The sequence below is a fragment of the Amphiura filiformis genome, chromosome 10, assembly GCF_039555335.1.
Source record: "Amphiura filiformis chromosome 10, Afil_fr2py, whole genome shotgun sequence".
NCBI classification, from domain to species: domain Eukaryota; kingdom Metazoa; phylum Echinodermata; class Ophiuroidea; order Amphilepidida; family Amphiuridae; genus Amphiura; species Amphiura filiformis.
The window spans coordinates 34,241,881-34,264,581 of NC_092637.1; the positions used below are offsets into that span (position 1 = coordinate 34,241,881).

General features: G+C 37.7%; 1 protein-coding gene and 1 long non-coding RNA gene across 2 annotated transcripts in view; one reads left to right on the forward strand and one right to left on the reverse strand.

Annotated features, from left to right (window-relative positions):
* Positions 1-4,660, reverse strand: part of LOC140161813 (death-associated protein kinase 1-like) — a 33,164-nt gene extending 28,504 nt beyond the window's left edge. Inside the window, exons 1-4 of the mRNA XM_072185111.1 lie at positions 4,616-4,660; positions 3,375-3,452; positions 2,955-3,071; positions 2,287-2,514 (exon numbers count right to left, since the gene is read on the reverse strand). Of these exons, the coding sequence (XP_072041212.1) occupies positions 2,287-2,514; positions 2,955-3,071; positions 3,375-3,452; positions 4,616-4,660 (468 nt within the window). The remainder of the gene's footprint in view (positions 1-2,286; positions 2,515-2,954; positions 3,072-3,374; positions 3,453-4,615) is intronic.
* A 2,022-nt stretch (positions 4,661-6,682) lies between these two features.
* Positions 6,683-7,028, forward strand: LOC140162781 (uncharacterized). The gene is made up of 2 exons (XR_011860344.1): positions 6,683-6,748; positions 6,782-7,028. It is a non-coding gene; the product is annotated as an uncharacterized lncRNA (long non-coding RNA).
* The last annotated feature ends 15,673 nt before the right edge of the window (positions 7,029-22,701 follow it).

The window sequence follows — 22,701 nt, forward strand, 5'->3', positions numbered from 1 at the left end:
CGTGGCCAGCTTGATTTCGATGGAGCGAAACCAAATTGGCTGCGGAGGAGACGGGTAATTATGCCATGCAAATGAGCTGAGTGTCGTAGCCCTGTTATGATCTTCCGTGCAAGCACCCTATTGTGTAAAATGTATATCCTTTGTAGAACATATTAATTTCTGTGTAGCGTTGAGAATCATTTACATAGGAATTTGGAAACAAAATGTGATAATTTTGTATGCTAGAACAAACAAATTTACATTTTTTCTGCAATGTGTACAACGTACGCTTTCTGTTCCTACTGATTTCGATACTGAAATCATTCTTAAAATAACGTTCTTTGATGATTTATGCTGGCATTTCTAGAGTCTGTCATTATAGTCAAACATGTAGGCTCATTTCGCAATATACAAGACAAGCCACGCGCTGTATTGTAACTGTGCTTGGGTTCGTACCAGGGTCTATCGATCAACGTATTATTCATGCTTGCTCAACTGAGGATAATTTGTTTCTAGTCCTTTCATACACAGTCCCTGGCATACCATGCATGTATTATAGGCCTATGTATAGTAAATTTGTCTGCTTTATCTGTTTTGTGAGGGAGTGTGCCTGTAAAGCCCGACATACACGAGGCAATTTTCCAAGCAATTGCCTGTTGCACACACCTTGCAACAAGATTGCTCCGTGTATTTTGGATTTGCAAGGAATTAATCCCCCGAGCATCAGGCAAATTAATCCCCCGAGCAACAGGCAAAAAAGTAGAGACATGCTCTACTTTCAAGGTTGTTGCATGCACCTCCTCCAGCCAATCAGCTGAGTGAACACCGGCTGGTCACTGCATTCATTTGGGAATGTGTAGGGACCAGCTTGATTCACCACATCCACAACATGATATGTGCACATGCTACATTATAATACACTTGTAGGCCTATGTTGTTGTTATTGGTGGCGTGTTTAGCCCTTTTGATCTTAGTTTTCCTAAGCCTTTTCTTTATGGAAAATTGTATAGATATACAGGAGAGGATTGCAATCTTTGGCTTTCAGACAACACATGAGCCATTTTGATATGATTACGAAAATCATTAACCACTACTTATAGTATATCCCCAAACCTATGCTTGGAAAATTGCCTCGTGTATGTCGGCCTTGACAGACACAGCCACCAGAAAAGGACCAGCTCAGATCGCGCGCCAAATAAGTTCGCAGTTCAGAAATTTCATTTTTTCGCAGCCTTGAAAAAAATAGGCAGAGCTGGGAATCGAACCCGGGACCTCCGTGTTGTAAAACCCAGTGGTGAGTTACCACTGAGCCAACTGACAATTAGCTATGAGAAGTTTGAAAGTAATCCTTGATATTGCCGAATAGAATAAATCAATACTGATAGGCCTATTTATCTGTGTACGATGCTATTCAAAATTAATAGACATTCCATAGGGGCCTGTAAACTAGGAATATAATGTGAAATGACTATCAATCGATCAATAAATGAAGTTTTCAAGTTATCAACAATCAATCAATCATAAACCGATGAATCATGGAATATTACTAATTACTAACTAATATACTAAATAAATAAATAAATAAATAAGCCAGTAAATAAATAAATAGGCATAGGCCTAAATAAATAAATACATACATAATGCAGAATGCAGTTAGTATTTTAGTACAAAATTCCAAACATTCTATTATAATTTTCTGCTATGCACGCAAAGGACATGTGCTTTTAATATGTCCGCGCCTAATCAATAATGAGTCTTTCACCATGCTCACACCATAGTTAAACTACTGTATCCCTGTAGGATTATCTACTGACCAGGTGCTAAACAACTCAATGAAATGGATGCTATAACGTACCAAATCAAGCGAACATATCAAGGTCATAGCAGGGCGTTATACAAAGAATGGTCAAAGGTCAACGTTTCCAAAGAAGTATAATAATAGATGTAGACACAAGCTTTCGTGCGGGAAACATAAAAACATACTCGCTAGTCGTGTGGTTTTTATGAGATTTGATACGGCGCTGAAGTCTATAGCTGTTCCAAAATCAGTTCCAGATCCGGTTTCCAGACGCAAATTTGTATGTTGTTACAAGGAATTCAACGTAATTTTATCATCAAGTGACCCACATAGAGGAATACAACATCTATGGTGAGCCAATCTGCATTCTGTTGCCTGCAAAAGCAGACGATCAGGTAAAAGTAGCGTGACTAGATATTCGTGTTAATTTCATGATAGGCTTAAAACGCGTTGAAAACGCCAAATTGCAGTCACAAAATATATAATATTAGTAATAATATAAATCGTACCTGTTCTTTCTGCTCTTCTTCTGGATCGCAACAGCTATAGACAACTATAAATACCCCTCGTCCTGTTCCCAGCAGCATAGCATGGGTGATATGGAACTCAACTTGACCAGCCGTGTCCCATATCATGAAAGAACCGGCTCCTCCAATTGTCTTTTCTTCCACCTTTATTCCGGGAGTAGGGACTCGATGCTCATGATGACGGATCGTGAATAGCGACTTAAATGCACCCTGTGTAAGTAACGTTGAAAGGTTATAAATCAATCAATCAATCAATCAATCAATCAATCAATCAATCAATCAATCAATCAATCAATCAATCAATCAATCAATAAATAAATAAATAAATAAATAAATAAATAAATAAATAATAAATAACTAAATAAATAAATAACTAAATAACTAAATAAATAAATAACTAAATAAATAAATAAATAAATAAATAAATAAATAAATAAATAAATAAATAACATTTTAAATAGTTAAAAAGGGTTTATGAACAAAATATTAACATTTGACATCTAATCAGTTCTTGTTGTTCCTGTTGCTGCAGATCAGATAAACGTTTAGATATTAGTTTTGATTGTTTGTTATTTTGATCACAGAATATTAATACCATGGTTATTTTCTCGATTTTTTCTTACATATCAAACCACCGAAATCTTATTTACCGTTGTTAGAGATGTCTTCAAAGTAGACTTCCCCATTGCCGGATGCCCCACTAAGAACAGCTTGATGGTTTCTACAGGCGTACTGCCGGATTTTAATAAAGCAGATATCCGTGAATCCTTTTGATATTTTTTATGAAAGCGAGAAAAATTTAAAAAAATGAGCTGGTTTAGTTTATCGAACTGTGCCGTTATAAGGGCTTAACATGCTTCTTCACCTATCTTCGCCAGAAAATATCATATTTGTACTCATATTTAGACATTTCGCACAATGGATTTAAGAAATACATGGTTTTGATCAGCCAAAATAGTCTGATGTTAAAGTACAAGAGGAAAGTTACTTTTTCTTATTGAGGCCAATTCTTTTGTTTTTACACAAAGCATCACATAACATTAATTACGACATTAAACCCGTCAACATACCTTAATACTGTTTACAAAATCCCGCCGTTCAGATATGTCTATATTTGTGGGCCAATAGTCAAGAGGAACTTTACCAGCCTGTACAAGATATGAGTATACATATGTATTACACTGCTTCTTTGCATCATGGTCAGTGGCGGCACCAGGAATTTTTTCCGGGGGCACAGGGAGGGGAACAAAGTGAATTTCAGGGGGGGCAAAATCGCCGCAAAAATGGAAATTTATGTAATTTTTAGGGCTTGTGCCGCAAAGCTGGAGGGGGCAAACTGGGGGGGTCTTGCAAGAAAAATAATGCCCCTTGCCCCCCCCCGTAGCGCCGCCACTGATCATGGTTAAATTAAATGGCTAATTACAAAACAAGGTACTGGTCATGATTGCATTCACACGGGGAAATTAAAGACGTAAAGTTGTTTTTTTTAAACTTCCGTGGTCGGGGTACGCGCTGGTGAATTGCGATCGCGTAAAAGTGACAAAGTCGCCTACTACGCGCCGAACAGACAACCAATGGGTCAACCGACTTGTTGTCAAGTGCGTTGATCAGCCAATCAGCGTGATTGCTTATTTTTTCTGTGTGTACGCTCGTAGACGCTTGGCGCACAGCAACACGGAAGTTTAAAAAAAATTACTTTAGTGAGAAGGGAATGTTCAATAATTATGGGAGCCGGTTTACACAAAGCCGTTCACTACAAAGTATGCGTTCAGTAGAAACATTCATGTTTGTATTCACAGGATGCAACTCACAGGTTCATCTTAATATTAGTACATGGATTGTGTAGGAAGCCATTATATTTACATAGGTTTTGTGGTTCTCGAGTTAAGGCTAATAATATATCAAAATCAAGCTTTGGGATCTCCTTTACAGAACCCGTACCATTCCTTTTGTGTATCAACTTTCTTTGTCTCAAACACCGCTAGGCCATGTTCCTCTCCGATCCGCCTTAACATTTTTTAATCATCAAATAAAAATACAATATACGAAATATTATATGTACTAAATCGATGAAAATATGGGGTGATTGTTAAAGTATTCACTGAAGCCAAGAAAGACCCTTGAGTTTGACCGTTCGTAGCTCTAAAAGACCCCGGCGCCGTTTTACCGGCACGCCGTCAGCTCCCAAATACCCTTTATCACCGAATTCTGGGTGAGCATATATACAACCAAATATTGATGATGTGCCCTCCCCTCCCGGTGAACATTAAGCAACGCTATTTATATGCTCAGTTGTGCTCGTTTCACTTACATTATCGACTTGACTAGGATCTGCGTTTGATTCTTCAATTAGCATCTTGCACACAGCTAGCCTTTGGTTCTTAACAGCTGCATGAAGTGGTGCGCGTCCACCCTTTATACAAACAAAAGCATATGAAATACAAACAAAAGCATATAATTATATATAGATAGACAGACTGACTCTGAATAGACTTTTGGCTGTGTTGACACCATGGAATGTATATTCTTTCACATTCCTAAGAGATGGTAGTCCACCCAAAGCATTTCACTGGTCCGACAAGGTCCGTAGAGCTGGCAAAGTAATTGCTCGCGGGCAACTCAACCCAAACCTCCACGTGGTGTCGGATGGATAACGCTAACTTGGGCTCTGGGGAACAGGCTTGGATGCGAGGAAGTCAAGCTAGCGTAGGATCATGCAAAGTAATTTGACCACGTTTTAGCCCTTCCTCGGCTGACTCAGCCTGGTGTGGCTCTGAAGAGACACCGTTTGGTTTTTACCACGCAGACAGAGGAAAAATCTACATTTTATTGTACGAGCATATACAGCAGGAGATATACAACGAGGTAGGCATGAAGAGGATAGAAATAACTAAGATGCAATGAAGCAGAAAATTACGTATTATGACTGAATGGAGCTATACAGGTGCAACTTGACAAAGGAGTGAGTACTGGCGCAAATAACCTCAGTAGTTGAAAGCGCCATACAAATCAACCAAAAAAAAAAAAAAAAAGCATTTCACTCACTCATCAATCACCGACTCGTCGTGAGTGGCGGTCGGGAAGTGACGGTACGAGCACGCGAAGGTACAATAAAGGCAATACCTATTGCGCTAAGAAGGTTAAGGCAAGGGGGTGACACTAAATTCACGGTTGTTCTATTAGCAACGCAAAATCTATGAAAAATTCAGCTGGTTTACTAGCTAGAAAGTGAGGCCAGTTATCGATCCGTTATAGCTCGTTATGAATAATTCATGTTCGACCCTTGGATCATGTTAATTGAGTTTGGCAAATAACAACGTTGTTAGTTTTGCGAACTTTGCCTGTTCAATGAGAGTATAGCGCGCCCCCAATACATCTGGGCACAAAACAGGTATTCCCATCAGGCACCAGTGATATGTTTTTTCAAAGAAAGTCTACTAATTTGATATGAAATGACATTTTGCAATAGCAAAGTCAAAATTAGGACTTGCTGTCAATAATATGAAGGAAATATGTGACAGAGGCAAGGTGGGAAATACAAGTAGTATTTAAGTTATAATAACCTTTGATACCCGACCTAACCTTCCATCATGGCGCCTTATTCGTCTTTATGTATTTCTATTATGCTCTCAAGTAAAATAAAATACTAATCTGCACTGAGCAGACAATGTTACTTGGCTCCCAGCATGAATTATTGATTTTATACGGAAGTAAAGAAATGCACAGTGTATGTGCATGATGTGCAAGCATACTCCAAATATTTACGGTAAATCTGAATAGTGGTCACATGTTTACATATCATGTGTTCGGGAAATCACGTGGCAACATTTTAAGATTTCAGGCTTGTTTACTAGTTAATTGCCATTTGTACTCTTTATTATTTATCTTTGTTAATTAACATATATTTTAAATGCTGATAAATCGTGGTTGGCTACCCATGATATCTGTTAAATTCAATGTTTTATGAATATAATTCTACCACGCAGAGGGGGTCACGCAGCAGAATTTCACATCACCTGACTTAGCTACATTTCGAAGCTCTGCTCTTCAAATTCATGTAAATGTCAAAGTTTATACATTTAATATATTTAATATGATACTAATTTTTTGTTATAACCAACTGGTACACGAAATATACTAGCTTATTACCTATACAGAAAGGTGATTATCAGCCTTCACTCAGCAAATTGACATGCCCGGCATATGCAGCCATTCTCCGTCTGGATAACATGACTGTCGCCCTCAATACGTCTGGGCACAAATTTAAATAACAATACACTATTTACATATCAATGTGGCCTCATGCTAATTAAAGCTGCCCCATCCAGGAGATCATCCTTGGTTAAGGATAGTGACGAGGGCGGCGACACAGGTGGATGTCAGTTCATAAGAGCAATGTCGGGGATTATAGATCACAATTTTTCAATCGATGGGGAGAGATGAGGTCCCACCAGGTCCGACCGAGTCTCCTACACAGGTTACGCTCCCTGTGGAGGGGCGGAACCAAACTGGCTGATGTGGAGACTAAGCCAGTTTGCGTCGGTCTGATACTCGTCTATCCTCGTCTTTGACCATGCGCAGATCTGGCTGGTCAGGAAGATATTTAATATCCCGAATTTATAATATGCCTACCAGTTCCACCGTATAACCGATTTGCTAGAGAATATTTGTTACCATGTTTAATAAATTCGTATTAATCGTATAATAAAATGTGGCCAAATGTATATTTATATACATAGTGTGTGGATCCACTCTTCTACGGACTTGGCTACTAAGCATGTCGGGAAATATATGGCGGTATGCTGACCTGGGTCAATATGTTCTGGGCAGATGAGGTCCCACCAATTGCCTACGACCTTGTGTGCGATCATGTGTAACAGGCAATTCCGATAATAATAGAGGTTCCCTGGGCGACAGCTAGACGTTTGAATGTGCACACCGCCGTGTCACTGCACATGAGCCTACCTGTTGTGTCGAAGCACCCAAGCTATCCCGAGCTTTCCAGCAGCATAAGGTCGAACCAAAGTTATACCACATAGTAACATTATCCCATTATGGTTCGTTGTACTGGCTTGACCGGTTAACGGACTGGGGGAATAATTAACTATCCGCAAGGCTTGGCAGTTTGCTATAAGGGTCCCGACGACTCGGACTAGTGCGAGCTAGTATAAAACCGATACGCGCCTTACATGGCTGCCACAGGCGACTACGTTGAAACACACGTCTTCAGAGAAGTCACTTCAGATTGACCAACCAGAGTGGGTCGGCTTATACAGCGACCAAAAGTTACCCAGTTCCTGTTCTTTGAACAGACTTTTGCAACCAGAGGGACAAGCATTTTAGCAATGACCCTGCTCCTACGAGAGCGAACCAAACACCCCCCCCCCCACACACAAAGCATTTCATCGTGTCGTCTGACGATTGCCTTTTAGGCATGAAACTCAGAGTAACGACTACCTATTCTGGAAGGTCTGTTGAATTTTTATACGCTCTCCCTTTTTGGGATTGAGCACTTTATTCAAAAGATAGTCTAACTATGAGTAAAATGTTGTTAATACGCTCCTGTTTTGCAGTTGAGCACTTTCTGACTATCTCCGATAGACAGACTGACTCTGAATAGACTTTGGCTGTGTTGACACCATGGAATGTATATTCTTTCACATTCCCAAGTGATGGTAGTCCACCCAAAGCATTTCATTGTGTCGTCTGACGATTGCCTTTTAGGCATGAAACTCAGAGTAACGACTATTCTGGAAGGTCTGTTCTTTGAATTTTTATACGCTCTCCCTTTTGGGATTGAGCACTTTATTCAAAAGATAGTCTAACTTGAGTAAAATGTTGTTAATACGCTCCTGTTTTGCAGTTGAGCACTTTCTGACTATCTCCGATAGACAGACTGACTCTGAATAGACTTTGGCTGTGTTGACACCATGGAATGTATATTCTTTCACATTCCCAAGTGATGGTAGTCCACCCAAAGCATTTCATTGTGTCGTCTGACGATTGCCTTTTAGCAGGGCTATGCTACTCAGCTCATTTGCATAGCAAAATGACCCGTCTCCTCTGCAGCCAATTTGGTTTCGCTCCATCGAAATCAAGCTGGTCACGGAGGAGACTAACCTCCTTTGTGTTTGTTCATTTGTGTATGGAGAGCCCTTCTTGGAGTCCGTTTGGACTTAGGCTACACTCTCAGCTAGAGTCCGACGCTGCATTGCACTAGAAATACCTTTTCTATGAAATCGCTATAGAGCCAACCGGGAACACGTATTCGTTTTGAAAATATAGCATTAAAATTAGTATCACCCTTGTGGCCCCGTGCAGTGGAAACCTTAATTCTTTCATTAAAAGAAAATGAAAATTAAAAAAACCACGGATCTACCTGTGCACCTATAAAATGGGCACAGCAATTTGTCTCAAATATGAATGAATTTTAAGAAACATACGGGATATGATGAACATTGACCTGACGCCATGATAGTAGGATCTATTAGTCGTTTTATATACAATGTATATACCGTGTTGTCATAATACCAATATTTGTCATAATATATAACGAGTAATATTTAGTATTGTAAATATGCAGTTCGTATGCACAAACGAACACTGATCTTTATGATATTCAGGTTGTTGTACATCTCATATAACATGTCATGTAGGAGGTCATATGTGTTGACCTTCTCCTATTGTATTTGTTCATCTGTGTATGGAGAGGATTAGTGCGTAGTTCAGTGAACTCACCAGATTGCTATTCCAAGTACTTTATTAATACAGATAATATGTATTAATGGGTCGAGGCGATTGCATTGAAAAACCTAATAAATTATTCATAACAGTTACGTAATCGATCGATAGTGCGGACACTTTTCATTTGCAAACCACCAAAATTCGTGATCTTTTAGCGTTGGAAAAGAAACCACGTGAATAGAGTGCCCTCTCAAGAATAGGTTCTCTGTGCTTTTAGGCATGAAACTCAGAGTAACGACATAGAGCAATTCCCGGAGAGGGCTCAACTCATTAGCATGAGGCGCATTGATATGTAAATAGCGTATTGTTATTCAAATTTGTGCCCTGGTGTATACGCCGTAGAAGTGACGTAGTTAATCGGATTAACTACCATAGCAATAGATGAATACAATTTGGACTATACCGTCCTGCACTACAACGTTTACGCGGTACCGATGCATTGAACCATAGATGTCAAAGAAAACGCTAATCACTCGCACCTGTAAGATAAGTATTTTTCAAAAGAGCGGTATTGTATTCAAGTTCAAGTTATTTTATTGACATCACCAAACAAATAGGTACAGTCAAGTTATACAAAAGATACACATATAGAAAATAATAAAGAGAATAAGTAAATTATAAAACTAAACTATTAAACATCTAGGTTACTACGTGCTTCAAAAGCAGAGTTTACAAAAGTAAGAACAGGTTTTATACTATCAAAATCTGTGACACTCATTATTTTTATAAATTTAACATCGTCAGTCAGATTATCAAAGTTATCATACATATCAGTTAAAATTTTCAACATATCTCTACGCAAAGTATCAATCTATGTTTGCTGACATACACAGGTGATTAGTGCAATCTGCTTGTAGTGCAGGGCGGTCTATTCAAAAATTGTATTCATCTATTGCTATGGTAGTTAATCCGATTATGACGTCACTTCTACTGCGTATTGCGGGCGGTAGTCATGTTATGCAGACGGGGCCTGCATCCATGCCAAATTGATAAGTGAAAACGTATAATCACCTTTCTTTATTAACTATAAGCTGGTATATTTCCCGTCGTTTTATCTTTTCAGTTTCTGTTTCCGTATCCGTAATAGTTTTTGTAAGTCATTGTTATTCTGAAGTGGTAGTCTCCCAGGTATGACCAATCTTTTATTCTAGCCTTTTTTAGTTACTGAAAATTTGAAGCTCGTGAATTTCAGTTTTCGTTTTGGTAAGTTATATTGATTTTTTACATAAAACCTTGAGATGTGCGGTTGGGTGCCAATCTAGACAAAAGAAGAGTCTAAATTTTACGGTCCTAAATTCGCGGTAAATTGTACGGCTTCAATTGACATGTGTTTGGTGTATATGCACTTACGCCTAGACGTAAGTGATTCGTAAAAAGTCTTGCATTGAAATATATACTAACCATGTTGCCAAGTTATAAGCAAAAGTCTTTCATATTGGCGATGAAACGAGCGTCTAAAATAGTCAAATATCTCCCAATGAGGCGCGTACAAGTGGTGATTTAGTAAACATGTTTTATATTGAAATGCAATACAAAAGAATTGCATTGGAGCAAAGATAATTTATTCTATTCATGGCAAGCTAATCTGATAATTGGTTGGGCCTATATGCAAGACTCGGGTTTATTTTAAATGTTTATTTTTGCAGAGCTTATTTTCAGTCATAAATTTCGCGAGGGGGAGGGAGGGAGGGAGATACTTAAGTTGAGACTGAACAAGCGAGAGTGGGAGGGGTGAGGAAGAAAGAGAGGAGGGGGAGAGACGGAAAGACTAGAAAGAGAAGAACTCGAGAGGAGAGAGTAGGGACCGAGGAACCGGGAGGGAGTGGGGAGACTGATCATGGGGGGGGCAGGAGGAAGCAAAATAGGGAGATAGACATTGATACGAGGGAAGGGCGACACTGTGGCCCTGCACAAGTGCTTTCGGATTGGCATGCATCAAAGACGAGAGGGCGCTAGGCCATTAAAAACAGCGGTGTTGTCTCTCCCGCATAAGCAACTGCCTCTTTTGAAATAAGCTGATTGGTACTTCAAAGTTAACAATGAAGTCGTGTTACAGTAAACTTACTAAATCCCTTGCGTTTTCGTATCTGAACAATAGACTTACGGAAACTGAAAAGATAAAACGAGCCTTCGTATACCGTTTCGTTATAAAAGAAAGGCCAAATATTAAATGTATCAAGTGTATACACTTTGAGATTTACATGCCTTTTTATCGTCTGAAGTGCGGAGCTCCAGCGACTGAAACTACAGCTAAAGCTAGTTGGTGGCAACGCGTGGTCGCACCCGGCTGCATCATAGAATCCTATCCCAATAATATGGAATTTTATCGAATGCATTTGAAGCAAACACGGTTCGTCTGCATTTAAAAGACATGTTAATTCACAATGATATATAATTGAGTGTACACAGTGAGCGTGTTTATAGTGAATATACCGCATTTTGAGTATACCGTACACGATAATCCTTGTATATATACCGATACCCTTGCTGTTTATAGTGAGACAGAGTTACCGCACAAATTATATACCAACTAACATTATCGTACCTTTGCAATGACCCCGAGGTCACACGGGGAATGTGTAAATATTGTGGCGCGAGTTATAAACAGCCCATTCAACAATATGATCATGGCGGTGAACATGTAACTTCTGTTTTGATAACTCTTGGGTGTGATAATCGTTCCGAATATCCTGCGCGCATCCTACGCATCATGAAAAAGCTTCTACTTCCGGTAATACCGGACACAATTTATACTGGTGTGTTTATAGTGGGAATATCTCACCATAATATCCTTCGATTTAGAAGGATATCGATATACCGTACATACATGTACTGCTAGTGTTTATAGTGGGCAAGTATCCGGATAATTTCTAACCGGGTAGTAATTGTACCGCAATGTACCGCACATCTGCTCCCACTATAAACACGCTCAGTGTCATCCAGCTATGTCAAAGCAACAATGGATCTTAAAATGTTCAAGGACATTGATTTATTCGATTTCCGGAATACGCAGACTGTGACCAATCAGAAATTGGTTCATTTTGGTGTTGTGTATGCATAGCTGAAATGGCACAATGATGTGAAATTCTTTACATACATTTAAAAATAATTATTCACTCCGGAAGCCAAGTACCAATATGTCTGATAATTGCAGATTGATAATTATTATCACGCAAGGAAACGAATAGAAACACACATTCAAAATGGCGCCAAAATGGAAGGTCAGATGTGATGTCAAATATTTTCTATACTTCAAATTCTACATGTATTTCATACCTTACACCTGTCACGTATTTTCTTCGCATTACTGACAGCAAGTCCTTATTTCGACACTACTATTGCAAACAGTCATTTCCAAATTAATTTAGTAGACTTTCTTTGAAAAACATATCACGATGCCTGATGGGAAATGTCTGTCCGCCATTTCATTAAATCGGATCGTTTTCGAGTATTTTGTGCCCAGATGTATTGGGGGCGCGCTATACTCTCATTGAACAGACAAAGTTCGTAAAACTAACGGCGTCAGTATTCGCCAACTTGATCATGGGGTCGAATATGAATTATTCATAATGGTTCATAACGGATCGATAACTGGCCTCATTTTCTAGATAGCAAACCAACGGGATTTATCATTCGTTTGCGTGCTTGATAGAACAACCGTGAATTTAGTGTCACCCCCTTGGTAACGACTACCTATTCTGGAAGGTCTGTTCTTTGAATTTTTATATACTCAATCAGTTAAACATTTCGCTGCCTTTTATGAAAAATGTCTGCTTTTAAGGCCGCAGGGCCGGAGGCCCTGAGGCCGGTGACTCCCATACGACGACTAAACACTCCAAGTGAGTTTCATTATATGGATTAGAACTACACAGAATTACACATTTTCTACAAGGTGTTCAAAATTGATGTTCCGAAACAAGAAATCATGAATATCAGAGATTTTAATAATCACAAGACAGAAGAACAAGTGCTATATTTTAGCGAAAACTAGAACAAATTTGACCGTCGTTTCGATGTGACACAGAATCATTTTGTTATGAATATTCTTGAATTGGGACATCCCCTGATTTCCGTGGCATTCTGGGATTAAATAACACCAAATATGGGAAGCTGAATCAACCTGAATTAAACGTCGGCTAAAATTAGAAACTAAACACTACGTCATTCTATACGGCTACATATCGCTGTGCGGCGTCAATTAATAAATACGTATCACTTGTTGTGTTGGGAGTGAAATTGTGCAAAATACGAGGGGTAGTCAGTATGTTTTAAGAGTTAACTCGTGACGTCATATGTGGATTGTTTTCATGGCATTTCTCAATGATTACATAAACACTGTACCTTTGTCTTTCAAACAACACATGTAAAACTTATATCATACACATGATTACGGAACAGCATTAGCATAAAATCAATATACTAGGGACACTGCCAAATCACGCAAAAAGGCGGGCCTTTTAAATTACAGAAAAAAACACGTGTTTACAATGTCCGAAAACAGCAAAAGTACAAGGTGCATATGGCTAGTTTTGGGCAGGAATAAACACTAGGTCCTCCGTTTGCATTTGGTAAAATATGAGACTTGCCATTAAACTTTGGTGGAAATGGGACGTCTGGAAACTTCAACAACTTTAGGGCTTGAATGGAAGCAAAATTATTCTGCAAAAATGACGAAAATGAAAAAGCAGTTATTACAAATGACATTAATTATCTCCAAAATGAAACAGACTAAAATATAATGACTGGTCACGTGTGAGAGCTGGTACTCAGTGCGATGATAACTGGTGCAAATGAAACAACAATCTGCGCATGCGCAGGTGGGATGACCGATACAACATGGTGGAAATGCACGAAAATGGCTAAATTCCATGTAAATAGGTCCTAAAATATTACAAAATGCTATGAAAATTGTAATTTAAATATTCATATGAATTTTTATGGATGATCTCAACCTGAAATGAACAGAAAAGTTTTAAAATAAATTTCTCATTCAAACGATGGCCTCTCTCTTTGTACCACTACTTTTGTATAAATGTAACAATGGTACAATAACAGTTATATTATAATCACGGATTCAAATATTTTCTAGGGAGACTCCCGTTTAAATGTTTGGAGATTAGTCAACAGAACTGGCAAAACAATTTAAATTTCCACGTTTGCTATTTTTGGCAATATCAAGATTTTTAAAGAAGGAAAAGCCTTGTTTTTGTCAAAAATAAGACATATTTGACAACGCATTTTAAATAAACTAAAACATTTACAGTGCAACAAACATGGTTTAATGAACTGGTAGTTTGTGTTCTATTACTGTTCCAAAAGGCAGCATTCTCCATTCTTTAATTCCCGAGAAAATATAGAAAATACAACAATACCTCATTGCAGCCTTTTATTTCCCTTCACAAAAACGCCTCAATTTCACCAGTGACTCTAGATCATTGATTTTATGCTAATGCTGTTACGTAATCATGTGTGTGATAGAATTTTTACATGTGTTGTTTGAAAGACAAAGGTACAGTGTTTATGTAATCATTGAGAAATGCCATGAAAACGATCCACAAATGACGTAACGAATCAACTCTTAAAACATACTGACTGCCCCTCGTAATGCACGCGTACTGAGCTGAGTTGTTGATGAGTCTAATGCACGAGCCCCGAAAAAGGGGAGGGGTGCTTTAGACGCATCGACATTACAGTACAAATGCATTATTTTGTACAATTTCTCGAGCAACAAGTGATACGCATTTATTAACCTATTTCATACACGACTAAAAAATCCCGTAATTTGGGCTATTTTCATAACAAAATTGTCACTAAAAATGTTGGAAAATGCAAGCAAATATAAATGCATCTATCCACAAGAAAAATGAACGCGTTCGAAAGCACTGCGGGTACTACGCGGAGTGCGCGCCCGTGCAATTATACAATATTTATGCACGGCTAGTAATTTACTAACGTTTGCTCTGATTGGTTCTCACTATCTAGGAGTGTATGAAGAAACTACATCGTTACAGACCAAGTACAGTGGAGCGAAGTTGAGTGAAACTTCTATCAATAATAATACGTGTAAGATCGGCGAGCTAATACACGCATTGTAGGTGCTGGAATGAAATAAAAATTATTAATTTATGAGTGATCTTCTACAATCCGTAAAACAGGTAGTAACTCTTAAACAAAACAATATTTAATTTTGTCGGACTCGATCGTAGCCTCAGCAAGGTTTCACATACAATATATTAAAAATTCAAACAATTTGGATAAATGAAACATATGGGCAAATTCAATTTTTGACATGGATATTTTCCAAAATGGGCCAACTTCGATGCGCGTGCTTTTCAATTCACTATTACGTATATGAGTGCATGCAATGTGTGGCAGAACTGTGACATGCCTACTAAAAGGCACAGCCTAATTATTAGGCTAGTCAAATTAAGAAAAAAAACCCGGTTAACTCACCACTAATTAATTGCAACAAAGCCCATTTAATCACCATTCATTTCAGAAAAGCATATTTAATAACACACCAAAAGTAAAGTTTGATGGAAAATACAAGATGGCCGTTTATGAAGGGGGTGAAATTTCAAGTTGGTTAAATCCTTTAAAACACCATCTCATCATATTAAAAGAAGATCAGTTACTCCTTGTAAATTGGCAAAATCGATATCAAATCGTAAATAAGGGCCTGTTCATAGACTATTTACTGAAAAGTTTTTTCTTGTAACTTTGGAATTTCTTTAAGGCTTTTAGAGATAAGAAATTGTTCAACAGCATGCTGACTTCAAAGCATCTGTCGACAGTTTGCATCTTAATAGTTAGCCATGACCATTATACTTAATCTATTTCTGCCAAGGAAATGAAGATTGATTTGAAACAACCAGACGCCTTGTACTTGTAGCTGAGAATATTGCACAACGGTAAAAAACAAAAAACACACATGCGTTTTCGGTTGACACGTTCGAAACTGACTGACATAAGGTGTCATTTGTAAAGCAGTTAACATAAGCTGATTGATGATTCTGTGACGCGTCAGTTTGACGTGTTTTGTTGAAAACCAAAATCTCTAAAACATAATTATATGATTCCCAAAATTTAATCCAAACTGTCTCATTTGGTTGTTTGCTCATATCTAATTGCCATGTGGTATCCATTTTACTATTATCAATTTGAAAATGCATTTACAATACAGGTACCCGAAGGGGAAACAATATAGCCTACCTGTCGTGCCTGGTTGACATCGGCTTTACCCTCTGTGATTAGTAACTTACACACGTCTACGTGACCATTCATTGATGCCGCATACAGTGGTGTTGTTCCGTACTAAAGCAAAATAAAAAAGGACATTGAGCGATATTAGAACATTTAGAAGTGGCCTAACGACAAACAGGTTCTTTCCGCAATGGCAAGTTGTCTGCTGATTAGAGAAGAAGAGTTATTAGCCTTATCCCAAAATCTGATAAGGATCCTTCATTTCTAAAAAATTGGAGACCAATTTCACTTTTAAACACCAATTATAAGATTCTCACAAAATGCATTGCAAGTCGCATGAAAGTGGTGTTACCAAATGTTATTCATAGTGACCAAACTGGTTTCCTGCCAGGAAGATATATTGGTGAAAATATTCGCCTAACTTTAGACATGATCGATTATTTAAATAAGAATAATCTTCATGGCCTTATGTTTTTAATTGATTTCCGAAAAGCGTTTGACAAAATTGAGTGCTCTTTCATTCAAAAAGCGCGTACGTACTTCAATTTTGGTCCTGATTTGGTCCTGGATTGATATTATCTATACTGATATTTCTTCTTGTGTTATAAATAATGGTCATGCTTCGTGTTTCTTTAATTTGGGTTGTGGTGTCCGTCAAGGATGCCCTCTTAGTCCTTTGTTGTATATAGTTTGTAGTGAGATTCTCAGTTTACTTATTAAAAATGACAATGGTATTAATGGAATTATTTTAAATCAGAACAGAATTATCATTAGTGCCTATGCTGATGATACCGCCTTGTAAGAGATGTCAATTCTCTGAGGAAATCAATTCAAATTCTTAACAGCTTTGAACTTTATTCTGGTCTTGCAATTAATTTAGAGAAATCGGAGTTGCTCGCTCTTGGTTCCTTTCGTAATAATCTCCCAAGTATTACCGGTACTGGTTTGCAAAAGGGCAAGTCCATCACAACATCATAGGACTTCTTCTGATGAAGATGTGTGTCACACATCGAAAATTCAAGGTTAGTGAATTTTTGTGCTGAAAGTCAGTTTAAACTTTTGGAAATTGTTTATTACCAGCACGCATGAACTTACATTCGGGTATTGGACAAATTTATGGCAAGGATTGCCTGAATTCTGTCAGAACTTTTGAGAGGACGGCAAGGAAAGTCGCGCGAAATCGAAACCATCTACGATTTAATCTGTGCTGTTTTAATGTCGAATGAGGGCGGAATCCACAAAAGTGTTAGCCAAGGATGATAGAGAGTACCCCCGTTTAGTGCGGGAGGCCATCCAGATCAAGAAGAAATCGCCAGAACTAAATCGCGATCAAGGACTGGAATTGCCAACCTTATACAACGCCCTCATTCGACCAAAAGTTGCCAATGATCAACAAAAGGGCAAGTCCATCACAACATCTTAGGACGTCTTCTGATGAAAATGTGTGTCACACATCGAAAATTCAAGGTTAGTGAATTTTTGTGCTGAAAGTCAGTTTAAACTTTTGGAAATTGTTTATTACCAGCACGTATGAACTTACATTCGGGTATTGGATAAATTTATGGCAAGGATTGCCTGAATTCTGTCAGAACTTTTGAGAGGACGGCAAGGAAAGTCGCGCGATATCGGAACCATCTACGATTTAATCTGTGCTGTTTTAACTCTCACATCACTCCAAAAAGCCTTCGTTTATCATCGTGTGTGAAAGAACATAAGTAGGCTAATAGTATTCTGAGACACGCAGAAAGAGCTCTTTTGAATAAAAGGATTCGCCAGAGCAACCAGAAAATCGTCCAGTTGAGCAAAAGAAAGGAGGAAATAAAATCTGAATTACGCGGACATTTAAATGACCCGGATTTTGATCGTGTGAGTGAGTTCACGGAGCGTGCTCAATTGAACGAACACACTGCGGTCAAACAGCGCCAAATTCGGAAGCTTGAGCGATTAAAATCACCTACCGAAAACTTGGAATTATCGCCGGAATGGATGCGAATTTCGACTAAGGATACCAACTTTAACAAGGATAAGTGGGTTGTGAATTTATCCTCGCGGAATTTGAGCACTGCAGAGGTTTCTGTTTTGCAGAAAGGATTGACTTTTGCACCGTCACCGAAGGATATACCGGTCGAGGATATTATCACTGAGACTGAATACGCGATTAAGCGACTTCAATACAACAAGACCACTCGTATTGATTACGATTCGGCGGCGGAATTGCGTGCTCGTGTAACAGGGGCATTGAAATCTGCTAAACCACCTAAGAATAACATCACTAAAGACGAGCGTGATGCATTGTACAGGCTAAGAAAGGATCGTAGCATTACCATCTTGCCTGCAGACAAAGGCAGGGCTACTGTTGTACTCGACCCTGAACAGTATGATCAGAAGATCAATGCATTGTTAGACAGTGGTGACACGTATGGTAAGCTTAAGAAAGATCCTACTAAGACCTACCAAAATAAGCTTATCAAAATACTGAAAGACTTTAAGGGCTGGGGTATGAGCGACCTTGAAGTTCCGGTATCTGGAGAGGGGAAGCAATGAGTTACCCCAAATCACAGTGGCAGGTAGTGACTGGGCCGCCGAGTGCTAATATATATTTATTTTGGAAGGTTCGTGTTTGTTTTAAATTTTGGGGCGTTTTTCCAAAATTTGATATTTTTGGTCATATTTCAAAAAGCGACATGCCAAAGACAACTCTTTGGGCACATAGTTTGTTATTGTTATTGCAGTTCTTTTCCACATACCTACGTTAACATTCGATTGGGTGATTTACTAATATTATATATTTTATGACTGCAATTTGGCGTTTTCAATGCGTTTTACACGTATCATGAAATTAACGCAAATATCTAGTCACGCTGCTTTTAGAATTTTTACCTGATCGTCGGCTTTTGCAGGCAACAGAATGCAGATTGGCTCACGATAGATGTCGTATTCCTCTATGTGGTTCACTCATTGATAAAATGAGTTTGCGTTCCTTGTAACAACACACACATTGCCGTCTGGAAACCGGGTCTGGTACTGATTTTGGGACAGCCAATAGACTTCAGCGCCGTATCAAATCTCATAAAACCACACGACTGACGACTATGTGTTTATGTTTCCCGCACGAAAGCTTGTGTCTACATCTATTACTATACTTCTTTGGAAACGTTGACCTTTGACCATTCTTTGTATAACGCCCTGATATGACCTTGATATGTTCGCTTGATTGGGTACGTTATAGCATCCATTTCATTGAGGTGTTAGGACTTGGTCAGTATAATACTTGCAGGGATACAATAGTTTAACATGGTGTGTGAGCATGGTGAAAGACTCATTATTGATTAGGCGCGGACATATTAAAGGCACAGGTCCTTTGCGTGCATAGCAGAAAATTATAATAGAATGTGTGAATAGAATGTTTGGTATTTTGCAACTAAAATACTAACTGCATTCTGCATTATGTATTTATTTATTTATTTAGGCCTATGCCTATTTATTTATTTACTGACTTATTTATTTATTTTATTTATTTGGTATATTAGTTAGTAGGCCTAGTTTAATAGTAATATTCCATGATAGGCCTACGTCGGTTTATTATTGATTGTTGATAACTTGACAACTTGATTCACATTATATTCCTAGTTTATAGGCCAATTTGAATAACATCGTACATTAGATAAATAGACCTATCAGTATTGATTTATTCTATTCAGCAATATCAAGGATTACTATCAAACTTCTCATAGCTGATTGTCAGTTGGCTCAGTGGTAACGCAGTAGGTTTTACAACACCGAGGTCCCGGGTTCGATTCCCACCTCTGCCTATTTTTTGCAAGGCTGAGAAAAAATGAAATTTCTGGACTGCAAACTTATTTGGCGCGCGATCTGAGCTGGTCCTTTTCTGGTGGCTGTGTCTGTTACAGGACACTCCCTCTGCATCCAAATTCCAGGTTCACGCTCATTACACCTCCCTTAAGGGATCTAAAATGAGCGTTTATTGCGTTTCGACAGTATTTTTGTGGGACATGAGAGCACCTCAGACCTATCGAATTGCATTCTGAATACGAAGCATGTCTTTCTGATATCAAATAATTTTCATTTTTTGAAAATCACAATATAATACAAATTTGATGACAAATTATAAAAATTTGATATTTTTCAAACTTTTGGAAATTGTTTATTATCAGCACGTATGAACTTACATTCGGGCTTTGGAGACATGTTATCCGAGAATGGTGTTATTTTAAAGTTTTCCAAATTTAAAGAAAAATTTTATTTGAATATTAACCTTTTTAAATACTTTTCTTTGATTTATGCTATCCCACAAAAATGGAAAAGAGATGTTAAGCCCGATGTTAAGATTGTGGACAGCATGGACAGGGAAGAAATAGATGATAGTATTCAGAAGGAATTTATCTCGAAACTTGTAAAGACTAAGAAAGTTTGTAAATTAGTCCATAAATGTGTATTCAAAAGGTCTTTAAACCCCCTGTTTGTGAGATAAAATGGGCTACTCATTTTGAAGAGTGGGACTTGCAATGGAAGGATATAGTATATTCCATTCCTTTCAATCATCTCTGTCCACCAAATTAAGATATTTCCAATTTAAGATTTTACACAGGTATATAGCTGTAAATAAATTGCTCTCTCAAATTGGTATTGTTAATCTGATTTATGTACCTTTTGTGGAAGAGAGAAAGAAAATATTCAACATTTCTTTTGGGATTGTAACGAAATAACTCCTTTTTGGAATCATGTTCAGTTCAATCTTTTGAGAGACTGATTTGAGCTTAAGGTTATACGATGTATTGTTGGTCGAAGCAGCAGAAAAAAAAGTATATAGTTCACAGCATCTTGCGAATGGTAGTGAGCTTTAGCAAAAATTGCATTGCTCAATTCATAGTGAGGTTGTAGAAGAATTAAAATATCACAGATATACTTTTGTAGGTCCTGTGGTTCTTGAGTCATGTTGTAAAGAGGGCTGAAACAACAACACTTTTGTAAAACGTACATAACTCATTAACAACAATAAATTAAGCAAGTTGTCAAAGTATATGATTTGTAAAATGAACTTTTGCAAAACACCAAACTTTTTTGGCTGCTTCGGCCAAGAATACCTCGCATACCCTTAATATGAGAAATGTTATTTTGGGCATATTGGATATTGAGAATTTTAAATATAATTTTGTAATACTTCATGCTAAGTTTTATATTTATACTTGTACATGGGATGAAAGTAAACCAAATTATAATGTTTTTGTAAAATTTCTTAAAACTGAGAAGTTTATTGCTGTTAAAAATAATAGTCTTAAAAAATGGAGTAACAGATGGAATAATGTCAATTTATAATGGGATGTTTTGTGTTATGTGCTAATTTCAACCATTTTGCATTCTTATTTTGTATTGTGATGTATTTCTTTGTATACATGCTTGTATGTTCTTGTAAAGAAATGAGAGAAAAGAAAGTAAAGAAAAAAGATGACTTGATGCAATAAATGACAGAGCCTTTTGGCTCTGTGAAAGATAAAAAAAAAAGACAAACAGATTCTTAAAGTCGAAACATTTATATATGTTGTGCTTTTTTGACATCGGTTTTACCCTCTTTGATTAGTAATTGACTAATAACTGCTGCATAATGATGTTGTTTCTCTGGTTTGGAGTCACATATAACCATAGTCAGTATTATCGGTGCAACATGTCGTACAGTTATATGGTTTTCTTTTGCATTCAATATAAAAGATATGAAAACTGTCATTGTATACAGTAAACTTATAGAGGATCCTTAATGATATCTTTCAGGCCGATATCACCGGTTATTTGTAATGATGTATAAATGCGTTTGACAACGCAAATAAGCGAAACATATTGAGGAATATTTTCGAGCTTAGCTGCAGACTTTTGGTAAGTTTCACGTCAATCAAGAAATAGCCCATTTTGGCCAATGTAAGGAGCTTGTACGACGTACATGGTACTTCGCGATGTATTTTAAAGCTTTCACAAAGAGAGTCAGAATCAGTAAAATCCAGTAATCGAGTAAAAATAAAACAAATGTTAAGCTCCTTTTGATCGCTGGTTCAAGGTCATTGGCTATCAATGTCGCTATCTTCAGTAGATATCAAATGTATGTTCCTACGCTGGTAGGTCTACCGTGTAAAGTGAGCTGCTGCCATTAGAGAATGGTATATTCACAAATGGTCAATTCAGAGTCAACACCACTAAAATATAGAAATTTAGCAAACGATACAGGAGCAAGCATTCCGTTGAAATGGCAGCAATTGCTCTCTCCAAATTGAAAAAAAAAAAAGGTTTTATAAGCAATTGTGTTTTTGACCAAATTTCGATATGTTTAAAATTATTATTTTCGGATTTCGTATTTTAGAAATATAGTAATGTTGATTAGGATATGAGTGATTTCAATACATCGATCCCGTACGAAGTGTATCAAGTGTTGCATGTAAAAAG